The sequence below is a fragment of the Thermobia domestica genome, chromosome 17, assembly GCF_964235325.1.
Source record: "Thermobia domestica chromosome 17, izTheDome1.hap1.1, whole genome shotgun sequence".
NCBI lineage: Eukaryota > Metazoa > Arthropoda > Insecta > Zygentoma > Lepismatidae > Thermobia > Thermobia domestica.
This window is the reverse complement of record NC_137470.1, coordinates 136,472,531-136,488,063: the sequence shown is the minus strand read 5'-3', so window position 1 is coordinate 136,488,063 and position 15,533 is coordinate 136,472,531. Positions and strand designations below refer to the sequence as shown.

General features: G+C 35.7%; 1 protein-coding gene across 1 annotated transcript in view; it reads right to left on the bottom strand.

The window, feature by feature from the left end:
- Nucleotides 1-4,815: 4,815 nt before the first annotated feature.
- Nucleotides 4,816-15,533, bottom strand: part of LOC145674363 (uncharacterized) — a 28,529-nt gene continuing 17,811 nt past the window's right edge. The window contains exon 2 of the mRNA XM_081744317.1: nucleotides 4,816-10,977. Within this exon, the coding sequence (XP_081600443.1) occupies nucleotides 6,648-10,977 (4,330 nt within the window). The 3' untranslated portion in view covers nucleotides 4,816-6,647. The remainder of the gene's footprint in view (nucleotides 10,978-15,533) is intronic.

The window sequence follows — 15,533 nt, the reverse complement described above, 5'->3', positions numbered from 1 at the left end:
TTTAAAAAGTCTGCAGACGATAAATCAGGAGAAAATGGTGGCCATAACTCCTTTGAGATCAGTCGTCCTGAAAAACACTCTTCCAAGTACCACACTATATTTGCAGCCGTGTAAGCTGTGGCATCGTCCTGTTGAAACCACGTGTGCTCCAAATTCTCTAACCATTGCCACATACCGTCCAGAGACCATTCTTTATCTTTACAAAGAATGTAATGAAGACGCGACTACGTGTAATGACACACCAAATGCCAATTTTCTTTGAATACACAGGGAACTCCTTTAGCACATGTGAGTTGCCAATGGTTCATACCCGAGAATTTTTGGGCATTAATGTTGGAACCATGTCTCATCTGTCCAGTACCAATCATTGAGCTCTTTTCCTTCCGGCGTTACAGATTCCATGTACCAACGACAATAGTTTTCCCGGGTATCCATGTCTTGAGGCAGCAGTTGCTGGACCGCTCTAACTTTATAGAGGTACAGTTTCGAACAGTTTGTGCACTGCCAATGGAAATTCCGGACTGGCTCGAAAATCGTCACACTGGCTTTTAAGATGCACAACATATACAGCTTGCACATAGACCAACTGTTCTTCTGTTAACAGCATTGGTCGACAGGTTCTCGATGCACCACTACACTACTGGTCTTCTGGAACTTGTTGTACAGCCACTTGATTGGGGATTTGTTTGTGGCATCTGTCCCGTATTTCTCTGTGTAGATCCTCTGGCTCAAAGCATAGCTACTAGTTCGGATGTACTGTGTCCCAATGTTGTAACGTTTAGCTCGTATCTGCTCAGTTTTTCAGCACTTTACGTCCAAAATGGTTCGTTTACTTCGAGTAACCTTTTTCCTTTCTCCATCCTAGATATTTTTATCTTTTTAACCTTTCTCAGACTCAAGTCAGCTGAAGATGACTGCCATGTTCCATGTTCCATGTTTATATTGGTGAATATGAAGGGCTATTTTTTTTTTTTTACATAGTATTGTGAATATTCGGTGCTCGCAATCTACACTACTATAAGATTCACACTTGTTTGACCTAATTTCATCCGCGGATAAAAAAATAAGGCTTTTCAAAGACAGGTGGGTTGAGCATGATTGTGTGTATGTGCATACAAATTTCCTATATTGACTTCACTTTGATAATTTGTTAAATTATGGCTGGACGAGGGTGCGAGTAGTATCGTATTATTGGGCTTGAGAGATTGAAATGCTTGATTTTACATCTGGTGGAAAGGCACTTTCTGTAACAACAAATGGATGGAGAAGGTCACACGACGACGTTACAAAATCCGTGCATGCTCTGAAGGCAGGCTGGTCTGCCCAGTCAGTCAGGTTGCAGTGTGTCGTAGAACAGGGTAGTGTGAAACTGCACCGTGGACTTCTCTACCACCTCCCGGTATATCAATCATTTCCTCACAGGAAAGAACTTCTCTGATGACTGGGCGGTACAACATCCGGTTGAGGGCTTCATTTCATCTCGTATCATCATCGACTTCCATCGTTATAGAATAAAAAATCGTTGACTGAGCGACAGAAAAAGTGTGGGGGTTTAGATGGAGACTACTTTGATTATACCTAGATACAGATAATGTTGGTAAATATACATATAGGGTGTATTCAGAAAGTTACGCACCGTTAGAGGGAATCTCATGAATGGTTTCTGTTTCCTTATAGGAGCTGAATAACTGAACAGCTATTGAATATTCCTTGCAACAGCGTATATTCATTGTGACAGAACACATCTGCACCAGTAGTTATGCATTGACTCAGAGGACCCACACAGAGAAGGAGACAGATGGTGTAGTGGAAGTACTGGCCATAGGTTATAAACATAATAGTTGATCGATGTGAAAGATGTATATGTTATGAATTCAAAAACGTCAGTGCGATGACTTTAGAGCCTGTCCAGGCTCTGCAGTGCACACACGGCCTTGCGAAAGTTTGAAATTATTAGAGCGGTCCAACAACTGCTGCTTGAGAACATGGATGCTCGAAAAGACTATCGTCGTTGGTTCATGGAATCTGTAAAACAACAAACGAAGGAACTCAATTATTAGTGCCAGACTCATGAGATATGGTTCCATCTGGATGAATACATTAATGACCAAAATTCTCGGGTTTGAGCCACTAACAACCCACAAGTGTTAAAGGGGTTGCCTCTGCATTTATCGAAAATTGACGATTGGTGTGCCATATCATGTAGTCGCGTGTTCACTATATTCCTTGAAAAGACAGTAAAAACGTAAGAAGTAATAATACGAAATATTTTCCAATAAGGTTGCGTAACTTTTTGAAGACTCCGCATATTTGAAAGTGAGGCACGTTTTAGGACATTTCAATCGCACCAAACAAATAAAATAATACGTTATATGGTTTTAAACAATCTGATTTTTTCCGCCGCAGAAATGAAAATCCAATAGTGGTTCTTCTTAAAGTCCATTAATCTTAGGCTTTGCTGAGTCTTTTTTATTTTATTCCCCCAATTTGCTTTCTTACATCAACGTTTCCCCAAGCAACTTACTAACTTTCACTTTGCTTAGACATTATAGTTAATACCTCTGCCTCTAGCTTTTTTCGAAAAATGTTTCTAAGTTATTGTTACCTTCGTTGTACTAACTGGAACATCGTTCTGAGAAAGAAAATTGCTTTAAACTTCTTTATTCATAGACGCTATGGGACATTAAAATTATTAACCCTGTATTCTTAAACAAAAACATGTTAGATAATTTCAGCAGCCTTTGCTACTTCTTTCAGTAACTTCTTGAACTGCTACACTGGACTCAGCAGTTCAAGAAGCTACCGAAAAAAATAGGAGAGACTACTGAAATCGTCTTACAAAAAACTTAGTATTTTTTTTCAACGAATATGAGATTGGTAACTTCAATTTTGTAAATTCACTTCGAATTGTCTCTTTTCAATATTAAAACCAGACTAACCCAGGTTTTGTTTTCGTAACTATGGAAGACGTCTTTTCTAAACCAACCTGGATTTTAATTCGTACAAGATTTAGCTGTAATTCTATTTTAGTAATAAAAGGCACTGAATTTTAATAGAAGCACCAAACTGAAATTAAACATATCATATACAGACACTCCTTTACTGTTCAGAAACGTTGGTACAAATTGCAGATTCATCTTGTCAACAAAAAATATTTTTTCTAAAGCAATTCATTTGTTAATTTTATTATGCGAGGGTCATTCAATAAGTAAAGAGACAGTCTATATTTTTAACACTAATCAATTTTTTTTTTTTTTTTTTTTTGTTTCAGGGGTGTTAGCTGGCAACCTTGGGATATGCTCTGATCTGCTGTTTCGTAATTTTATGTCAACATAACTTCAAAAATATCAATTCATCATGGCAAGTCCTCTAGAAGATTGCACCTTAGAAGAACAGCGCTCAGTCATTAGGTTTTTAGTCGCAGAAGGTGTAAAACCAAGTGAATTTTTTTCTCGAATGTTGAAACAGTACGGTAACAGTTGTATGAACCGTGCGAATGTGTACAAGTGGGTTGATCGGTTTAAAAGTGGCCGAACAAGGTGATGAACCCCGATGTGGACGTCCAGTGGACGTTTCTGGTTCTTCGTTGGAATCGAGGATTGACGGACTTATTCGTGATAACAGAAGAATTACTGTTGAAATGATAGCTGAGGAAGTTCAAGTAAGTGTTGGAACTGTTCACAATGTCATTAGGAACATTTTAAAGTACAGAAAAACGTGTGCCAGATAGGTTCCCAGACGGTGCAAAGGTGGCTTCGGGGTAAATCGAAAGATTTCTTCGCCAAGGGAATTAGGAAGCTGCAAGAAAGATGGGACAAATGCATAACTGTAAAGGGTGATTATATTGAAAAATAGCCTTAATTTTGAAAAAAATCTTTATTGAGCTATAGCAATTTGTCTCTTTACTTATTGAATGCCCCTCGTAGATATAGCTGTGAAAAAATCTTATTGTAGTCAACGATGTAGAACAGCAAATAAATAAGTATAGGCTATTCGCTTTATTTTTTAAAAGAGTCTACCAAACATTTGCTCAATGAGACTGGGAAGAATATTAAGAAACTTCTGTCAGGATGATCGGACGCAGGACATCCCAATAGCAAAGCGAAATCTCAAATGTGTCTCCCGTGTACATTCAGTGGTGATTAATCAGTGAATTGTAACTTAAGAACTCGAAGACTACTACCTGAAGGTATACTGTTCACTACCACCAAATATTGGTGCACTTGAACTATTTCCAAAACATATAATTTTTTACTCTATCCACAGATGAATATTGCAATTCTAGTTTCACCAGTTTTATAATTAGCAAAAGTTATAGAGAGTGAACGGCATAGTAAAACATTATTATGTCATGCATCTTCTTTAGAAGATAACTTTAGAAGTAATTAAGCTATTTGAGTACAATTGTCGGGAGTGCTTTAGCATCGCAATGTCTCTTAATCAAGGCAAGGGGCACTTTTCGTTGTTAATAAACACATATATAGTCTTTTTTTGCAGGCAATTGTACATGATGTTTAAAATATATAGTTGAACATTTTTCATTTTAACACTCCTTTTAAATATAAATATTAGTTATTGTAAAGTAAATGGAATAGTTCTCTTACTACTAATTAGTGATGCACGCAATGCAGGTTTCGGGGTTTTAACCCATTCCCTTGAGCAAGATATGAACAAATATACATTTACTATATTAAGATATGTAATACACACACCTTAAATTATATGAACTTGAAAGTTTGAACCCCCTCTTTACGAGCTTCTTCGTACGCCACTGCCTTTCACAATAATATGGAAGTGTAGAAATTAAAATTAAACTAATTTATGACTTGATTTATTAGATATAAAACTACAAATTTATATAAAAATATACATTTAAGAATCAACATTTTTAAATATACTTTTTACAATTTTAATATTACGTGAGCTTCTCACAAATGAGATTCAAATAACTCGAAATTTTAGGTTAAATCTGCGACTACTTACTACTGACATTAATAGCTATTGAGCTAGGTAACTTTTGTATCAAAATTAACTGGACATTTTAACAGAATATGATCATATTATTTTTGGGTACAACAAAGTATAGAAATCGATTTATGAATATAGTCAACTCGTTTATGTATGTAGTAACAAAACATTTTGAAAGCAGGTGATAACTATGGAAATATTACTAGAAAAGTTTATTTTGGAGTATCAAAATATATAAAAGATAAATTGGCATCTAAAAGCCATTTGAGGAATCAATCTGTATACAATTCATTAAAAGTAATTTCTAAAACATATATATATATATACATATCACAATTATATGAAACAGGAGTATGAAATGTTGGATAACTCTGTGTCACACATTTGGTTTTTACATATAATTACTCCTTGAAAGGTCATTTCCAATATATTTTGTTGCAACATAATTATACTAATGTTTAAAACACTAAATTTTAAAGTGCGTGTTTCCAAATTGATTCATAATGTTACATATTATACTAGTTAACATAAAATTTGATTATTTTTTATTTTGGATAAATTATAAGTTAATGATAATCATGATAAACATCAGGGAAAGACCTTTCATGTATTCGTGTGACTGCACACATTTTAAACGTTTTCACTAATGAAAATTTCCTAGTAAGACAAACCACAATTTTAAGTAACTCTTTTAGAAACATATTACATGTTAAATCTTTAACCAAATGTAATTTGTGACTTGTAACAGATTTGTAGTCAAATTTATCAATGTTTGCCTTTCTCAATATATAAGAAACAAAGTCAGAAGAATAGTAGACAATTATATCAATGTTAATATGATTTCGATATGATTGCATGCTTTTAACCTAATTTTCACATAAATATCACAGTATATTCTTATAAGTATAAAATCTTTTATCACAGTACTAAAATAGGAAACTCGAATTAAAAATCTATTGATTTAGTGCTAAAGTAACCAGTGGATGTGAAAGGGTTTAATTACTAAGTTAAAGACTCAGGCACTATTGTCTGAGGTCCAACAAATAAATCGTCAATTAGTTCATTCGTTTTTAACATTAACATCATCTAGAATTTTGTAATAAAATTTAAGCTTAAAAAAAAACAGAAAACTGTTCTAGGGATCACAAATTAAACCCTAACTATTCGTGTGACTGCTTCTATAACCTGGAGCATAGTGTATTAAAATTTGATTATATAGTAAAGCTATTCAATAGTAAGTAATTGAGTCGATTATGTCGGTAAACTGATGTTATATAATGATCAACTTCATTTACTTCAGTTAGCAGTTATATTTAAGGTACTTCATATTTCGAAATAGATTTAACTTATGTAATTTTACATAATGCTTCAAATGTCTATATTTCCTGTACAGAGTTAGAAAACCAAACAAATTAATGCTTTCTGTATGGACTACAGTGAAAATTTTAATTACTATTACTACTACTGAATCGACAATAAACATGTAAGGATTATTAAATTCTGCAGGAAATTCCATAAATAAAGATAAAATAAGACAAATAAATTATTTAGTTAAGAAACTAATCAAACTTACGATATACCGCAAAATCAAATAGACAAGAACGTGCACTTAAATTTAGATATCACCCAAATAGTTAGCTTTCAATTTACAAAAAATATTACTAACAATGTACTGTCTTTTAGTCTATTGATTTATAGCTATCACTAGATGATTCTGACAGTTCTTGTTGGACATATCCACCAAATAATTCCGCTTCTCTTCTGTTGTTTTCAGGAGGTAATTGCGATTCTGTTTTGATATTTTCATTACATGCTTGTGGTCGTCTTACTGTGACATTTTCAGCATATAATCCTTGTTCTCTTCTGATATTTTCATTACGTGATTGGGGTCGTCTTGCTGTTATATTTCCAACGTATAATTCTTGATTTCTTCTAATTTCTTCTTCTTCACTAACTTTTATTATACTTTCCATAGATATCTGTCCTCTTCTTCTGACAGTATCACCAGCCAATTGAGATTGTCCTGCTACGAAATTTGCAACAAACTCTGGTCCTCTTCGTTTATCAATTGATGGCTGTCGCCTATTATATTCAAAAGCTGATTTTGGTCTTCCTATGAAATTTTCATAAGACAATTCTAAATGCTTTTGTCTGTTCATTTCATCAGCTGATTCCTGTCGTCCTCGTGTGATATGCACCACATCTAATTCTGCTTCCTTTAATCTTCTATACTCAAGAGCTGATTTTGGTCTTCGCTTGAAAATTTCATCAGATAATTCTGACTCTCTTTGCCTGTTCATTTCATCAACTGATTGTTGTCGTCTTCGTGTGATACGAACATCTGATTCCCTTTCCCTTTGCTTGTTATATTCAAAAGCTGATTTTGGTCTCTGTGTATTTTCATCAGACAATTCTAGTTCATTTTGTCTGTTCATATCACCGCATGATTGTTGTCGTCTTTCTGTGATATGTAAGTTTGATATCGTTTCCTCTCGTCTGCTATATTCAAAACCTAATTCTGATCTTCGTATATATTCATCAGATAAATCTGGTCTACTTTGTCTGTTCATTTCATCATATGATTGCTGTCGTCTTCGTACGATACGTACTCCCTTGAACTGAGTTTTCCCCCGTCTTCTAAATTCAAGAGTTGATTTTGATCGTGTGATATTTTCATAAGATAATTCTGGCTCTCTTTGTCTGTACATTTCACCAACTGATTGTTGTCGTCTTCGTGTGATACGTACGTCTGATTTTGTATTTTTTCTTCTGCTATATTCAAACCCAAATTTTGGTCTCCATACATCTTCATAAGATAATTCTGGCCCACTTTGTCTTCTCATTTCATCATATGATTGCTGTCGTCTACGTATGATACGTACTCCTTTGAACTGAGTTTCTCCCCGGCTTCTAAACTCAAGAGTTGATTTTGATCTTCGTGTGATATTTTCATCAGATAATTCTGGCTCTCTTTGTCTGTTTATTTCATCAACTGATTGTTGTCGTCTTCGTGTGACACGTACATCTGAGTCTGTTCCATTTTCTCTGTTATATTCAAAAGCTGACCTTGATCTTCGTGTGATATTTCCATCAGATAAATCTGGCTCTCTTTCTCTGTTCATTTCATCAGCTGATTGATATCGTCTTCGTGTGACACGTACATCTGAGTCTGTTCCCTTTTCTCTGTTATATTCAAAAGCTGACCTTGATCTTCGTGTGATATTTCCATCAGATAAATCTGGCTCTCTTTGTCTGTTCATTTCATCAACTGATTGTTGTCGGCTTCGTGTGACACGTACATCTGAGTCCGTTCCCTTTTCTCTGTTATATTCAAAAGCTGACCTTGATCTTCGTGTGATATTTCCATCAGATAAATCTGGTTCTCTTTGTCTGTTCATTTCATCAACTGATTGTTGTAGTCTTTGTGTGATAGGTACAAATGATTCTGTTCCCTTTTCTCTGTTATATTCAAAAGCTGACCTTGATCTTCGTGTGATATTTCCATCAGATAAATCTGGCTCTCTTTCTCTGTTCATTTCATCAACTGATTGTTGTCGTCTTCGTGTGACACGTACATCTGAGTCTGTTCTTTTTTCTCTGTTATATTCAAAAGCTGACCTTGATCTTCGTGTGATATTTCCATCAGATAATTCTGGCTCTCTTTGTCTGTTCATTTCATCAACTGATTGTTGTAGTCTTCGTGTGACACGTACATCTGAGTCTGTTCTTTTTTCTCTGTTATATTCAAAAGCTGACCTTGATCTTCGTGTGATATTTCCATCAGATAATTCTGGCTCTCTTTGTCTGTTCATTTCATCAACTGATTGTTGTAGTCTTTGTGTGATAGGTACAAATGATTGTGTTCCCTTTTCTCTGTTATATTCAAAAGCTGACCTTGATCTTCGTGTGATATTTCCATCAGATAATTCTGGCTCTCTTTGTCTGTTCATTTCATCAACTGATTGTTGTAGTCTTTGTGTGATAGGTACAAATGATTCTGTTCCCTTTTCTCTGTTATATTCAAAAGCTGACCTTGATCTTCGTGTGATATTTCCATCAGATAAATCTGGCTCTCTTTGTCTGTTCATTTCATCAACTGATTGTTGTCGTCTTCGTGTGACACGTACATCTGAGTCTGTTCTTTTTTCTCTGTTATATTCAAAAGCTGACCTTGATCTTCGTGTGATATTTCCATCAGATAAATCTGGCTCTCTTTGTCTGTTCATTTCATCAACTGATTGTTGTAGTCTTTGTGTGATAGGTACAAATGATTCTGTTCCCTTTTCTCTGTTATATTCAAAAGCTGACCTTGATCTTCGTGTGATATTTCCATCAGATAAATCTGGCTCTCTTTGTCTGTTCATTTCATCAACTGATTGTTGTCGTCTTCGTGTGACACGTACATCTGAGTCTGTTCCCTTTTCTCTGTTATATTCAAAAGCTGACCTTGATCTTCGTGTGATATTTCTATCAGATAATTCTGGCTCTCTCTGTCTGTTCATTTCATCAACTGATTGTTGTAGTCTTTGTGTGATAGGTACAAATGATTCTGTTCCCTTTTCTCTGTTATATTCTAAAGCTGACCTTGATCTTCGTGTGATATTTCCATCAGATAAATCTGGTTCTCTTTCTCTGTTCATTTCATCAACTGATTGTTGTCGTCTTCGTGTGACACGTACATCTGAGTCTGTTCCCTTTTCTATGTTATATTCAAAAGCTGACCTTGATCTTCGTGTGATATTTCCATCAGATAAATCTGGCTCTCTTTGTCTGTTCATTTCATCAACTGATTGTTGTAGTCTTTGTGTGATAGGTACAAATGATTCTGTTCCCTTTTCTCTGTTATATTCAAAAGCTGACCTTGATCTTCGTGTGATATTTCCATCAGATAATTCTGGCTCTCTTTGTCTGTTCATTTCATCAGCTGAGAGTAATGTTCTTACTATATCATCATTAGATGATTGTAGTTCTCTTCCACAGCTTTCACCACATGATTTGGGCAGACCTGTTACGATATTTTCATCAGGCATTTGTGTTTCTTGTCTTCTATTGTTTACGTTAGGAGATTGTAGCGGTCTTCTTATGATATTTTTATTATCTAATTTTGTGTCTCTTCCCTCACTATTTTCATCAGGCGATTGCGATCGTCTTGTTATGAAAGTTTTAGTATATGATTCTGGTTCACTTTTATCAAAATATTGTGGTCTTATAAAGTTTTCAGTATTTAATTTTGGTTCTCTTCCCTTGGCAATTTCCCCAGGTAATAGAATTCGTCTTTGTACGATATTTTCGGTATATAACACCCGTTCTTTACTTCTGGTATAATCAACAGATGCTTGAGGTTCTTCCACTGTGCTAGTTTTAGCAGATACTTGTAGGTTTTCTCTTATTTCATTTCCACGAGGAGACGGAATTTTTGTTCTTCTGGAAATTTTATCCCATGACTGGTATTGTGTTTCCAAGCCATCTCCACTGAATTCTGGGTTTCGACGGAGATTCATTTTGATCTTTTGTATACACCTTATGACTTCATCAGCATGAGAAATATCTAATGAGTTTCGTCCGCAAACAGGTTTATTTTCAGCATTCTTTTTCTTAAGAGGAGCCAAAATTCTGGCACGTCTCTCGGCTGCCGCTTGGTGGTACTGAAGCACCTCTCTGTGTCTTCTCATTCCTTCTAACCTCGCAATGTTTGTTCTATCATCCATTTCCTTCAAAAATACATCCGTATTGGACATTTTTACCTCTGGATTGCCTGTACTTGGTTCTTTCATTACCAGATACCGCTGCCTCTTCTTACCCATCAGTCTTAGAGTGCCATTTTTAAAAAACGGAAATTCGTGAATGGTCTCTAACTTGTCACAGCGTGGACGAGTGAAATCTTGCTCGAGATACACTGCTGCTGTCTCTGGATAGTTATATTCTTGGGGAATATCAATGTACTTGGTAGTACATTCACCACAGCTCAGATCCGACGGGCAAGCACAGGCTTCTTCCTTCTTGTGGTCTCTGAAAGAAAGGACACAAAAAGGTTATGGGGCTTAATACATTTTCAGGCACAAACATATATAAGGAATTGCAAGATTTTAACTTTACAAATGAGAACAAGTCAAAACACTCTGTGAATGAGTTACTTACTAGAATAATATTGAGGTAAAAGTTTCAAATATCAAGAATCTGTACAGTAAGATCTCTCGTAACTGACAATCAATTAACTGGGAATACCAAACAACAGCACTTTTGAATATTTGTATCTAAATTCAAACTTTCTGGTCTATGAAATATTAAAATTATGCAGTGAGTTCGCATTCTTGCAACACCGACGAATTCCTTATCAATTCGCTTTGGGAAGCCAAGTCCCGAATGCTTCACACAACAGCTTTCTCTAAGAGAATTATTGTTAAGAAATAGATCACTTGAGCCCTTTGGTGCACTACTCGGATGGTACTCGTGCCAACAAACTTCTACTCGCAAATAGATCCGCGTATGTCGTCATACTGAGTTTGCAGAAAGACATTTTAAAATCTTTGTTGACGTGATGCTGCTATGACTACTCCAGCAAAACATAAGAGAAATGTTCTCACACTTAAATTAAAACTTGAATTGCTGTAGAAAATGGAGAGGGGAGTCAGAAAACCCAAATTGATGGAGGAATAAAATATTGGAAGTTGAACTTTGTACGATATAAAGAAAGAGGATGGTCAACTCTCGGCAATTCATTACGCAGAGAAAATCTACGAAAACTATAGAAAGTAAGAAAACTGACATCAATCTCAGTGTGAAGAAGTGGGTAATGTATTGCACGTGTAAAGGCGTCACGACATATAAGCAAGTAAGTTCTGGAAATATATTCTGTATATCAAATTATCTGGTAAAATTTTTTATCTAGAAACAGCCAAGTCCTGTTGTTACTTGTTACAAGAGATCTTACTTTATATGAAAAGTCATTCTGATGCTTTAAGCTGGCAGCTCTACATTTCATTTCAAGTTAACGTGATCAAACTAACGAGGGATCTGTCCAGTCAGAGTTCTTCCTTGTCGCAGAACCATGCAGTTCTTTGAGTTTTAACTTACACCATGATAGATTTTAAGCCGATTAATAAAGAACAGAAGATCCGCTTAGAATTAATGAATGTTCCCTCAAATTCATACTAATATACAGTAGAGTTCATAAATATTTGATAGGAAAATATAACAATGGTGGTTTTGAGCTCAACATTCCAAATTTCGCATTCAATACAAATTAATCATTAAACAGACCAGAGAGAGCTTAGAAATGGAACTTTGGTTGTCGTTGTATCAGTAGCTAAAATCCGTGTAATTCGGTTTAATCAAAAAGAATTGATTCAGAACTAATGACAAGTCTTAGAGACGCAGGAAACCATTTGGAAGATTCGGAAGATCACGTACAGCTACAAGTCCTTCTTTTTCGACTATGGCTTTAGAAAAGTTTCCAACCACTTTGGGCATCTTCAACAAGTGAAGGAAACTTGCATTGTGCTTTATTCGAGTCTGTATTAAACTCTTGCGATGTATAAGTAACTTGAGCACTTACAGAGTTTTCCTTCCTTACAGATCGTATACATTTATTTTTTCAAGGAATATATATATATATACAGTGGCGGATCCAGGGGGGGCTATAGCCCCCCCCTTGACGCTCAGATATACACAGGATAAAATGGGCTTCAATCCTGCTTTACACTGGATAAAACGGCAAAATATGGTTTAGCCCCTCCCTTGATCATATCCTGGATCCGCCTCTGTATACATATATACAGGATGCGGAAAAAGTTCCGGAACGGTTCAATATCTTGCGAAATATGCAAATCAGCAAAACAAAAATAACACGCGTTAAATAGTTTTAAAAAAGCTATCTAATGATACCAAACGCAACCCCTATCCCTATCCTCTTCGGGGCTACGGGTGGTAACTTTAAAATTTTAAATGGGAACCCTCTATTTCTTATTGCGTATTTGAATTCTCCAGAAAAAGTGACAGTGATTTGACCCAAAATTGAAACCAGTGTCTTCGCAGATGGCGCTTGAATTGACACACACAAAAAGGCGGTGCACCAATACGTTACGAAACTGCGACTTGCCAGTCCCATGCTCTGTGGCCGTACGGTTAGCGTATTGCTTTGTGGAGTCAGAGGTTCTGAATTCGATCCTCGTTCAAGGCAATTGTTTCTTCTTTTATTTCCCCAAATAAATTCCGTATGTTTTAGCTTCAATTAGTACTTTTTTGAAGTTACATAGAATACAAATTTCGATAATTGTTTTGCAAACTAGCTTTATGAAATAGTTCTTAGTAATAGGGTTATTAGGGTTATTTACAACAAAAATAAACCATTTTTGTCGCCGTTTGTATTTTTTTGCAAATTAATAAATATGGACAAATACATTATTTTTATCGAAGTTAAAATGTATGAATTCATTATATGGGTATAAAAAATTCCCACAAAAAATGTTACGCTGCGCTGGAATCGAACTCATGACCTCTTATTCCGCAGTCCCGTACGCTAACCATTTGGCCGCATAGTTCGATACTGTGAGGCCACATTTTCATAATGTTTTACCGCCTCCAATTTTTTTGTGTGTCGATTCAATTGCCATTCGTGAAGACAGTGTTTTCAATTTTGGGTCAAATCACTGTTACTTTTTCTGGAGAATCCAAATGTGTAATAAAATATGGGGGTTTTCATTTTAAATTTTAAATTTACCCCCCGTACCCTAGAAGAGGATGGGGATAGGGGGTTGCGTTTGGCATCATTGGATAGCTTTTTCAAAACTGTTTAACACGTGTTATTTTTGTTTTTCTGATCTGTATATTTCGCGAGATATTGGATCGTTCCGGGACTTTTTCCGCACCCTGTACATATATATATATATATATTAGTTTTATCATGTTTTCTGGTTTGGTCATAATTTTATTTTTTACTTTACATATATATCAGGATCAGTGTTTTCTTAGATTTATGACTTTTGTGTAGCAAACTGCTAAACACATTTAAATTTGTATAGCAATTTATAAGTTTTTTAATAGCATTTTCAGTAACGATGGATAATAATTATTTTACGAGGGTCGTTCAACTTAACACGGCACTTTTTCTTTCCAGGTTTAAATGGACGCCTAGGCTGGAGGTTTTGTATGCAGTAGAAACTGGCACCTGTATCCTATTACTGGTAGACGGCGCTCATTTCCCGCGCTTCTGGATAGACCATCATTCAAGATGGCAGACAACAGTGTGAACGTCTACGTGGAACAGCGTGCTGTGATGAAGTTTTTAGTGAACGGGGTCATAAAACCTGCTGAAATTCTCCAAGACTTCAGGCTCAGTATACTGATGAGACATTCAGTCGCAGTAAGACATTTGAATGGTGTAAGCGCTTCAAAGATGTCCGTTTCTCTATTACTGACGATCCCGGTAGTGGTGGATCACAGCCCATGGTAGTCATTCCTGAGAACGTTCAGCGCGTGGAGCAGCTCATCCTGGATAAACGCTGAGATATGTGGATAACTGTAACTGGAGGTTATGTGGAAAAATAAATCCACTTTCCACACTTTGAAATTTGTTCTTCTATTTGTTTTTCTAAAAAGTCCCTGATTGACGTGAACGACCCTTGTATATGGAAACGAAGAAATAAAAATATTTTTTTCTGTGTCAAGCGAGTATGATAATGATGACATAATTATCTCAATTCAGAATAGGAAAGCGTAGCAAAATGACTATATATCTCTAGGCCAATGTCATGAAACAACTATGAAAAGATAAAATCGCTCCAGATCCGCTATAGCTATAATCACACATACAGAGGGAGACAAGAGGAAAGCATACACACAGTTAGTAAAAAAGGTTAACAAAATAGGACTGAAAACTAACATACAGAAAACAAAGTATATGGTAATAACACCGCACCCAACAGAAAGAAACGAAGAAGGTAAAGAATTCAAAAAATTAGATAACTTACATATTTAGGCCTAACAATCACTCCATAAAAACACAGTTAAGGAAAGAATTCAACTAGCAACAAAAGATACCATGAGAACATGAACCTGCTAAAACGTAAAAGCATAAGCAAAGGAACAAAAATGAGAATATAAAAAACGTTAATAAGACCGGTAGTAACATATGACTCGGAAACACGGCCAGTGGCAAAAGAAATTGAAAAAAATCTAAGAACTTTTGAAAGAAGAATAGTAAGGAAAATCTACGCACCAATTAAAGAGCAAGAGACCTGGAGAATTAGAACTAACGAAGAGATAAACGACATAATAAAGAATCAGAATATAGTTAGGTTTATAAAATCGAATCGACTAAGGTGGCTAGGGCATGTAGTAAGAATGGAAAGCGATCGAATGTCATACAAAATAACGAAAGAAAGTCTTTACTCCAGCAAAAGAAAAGGAAGGCCAAAAACCAGATGGCTGGATGGAGTAGAAAGTAATCTGGAAAAATTGAAGCTCCGAGGATGGAGAGGAAAATTAGAGATCGGAAAGAGTGGAGGCAAATAGTGGAAAAGGCCAAAGCCCACCCAGGGCTGTAGCTCCAAGTGGTAAGGTAAGGT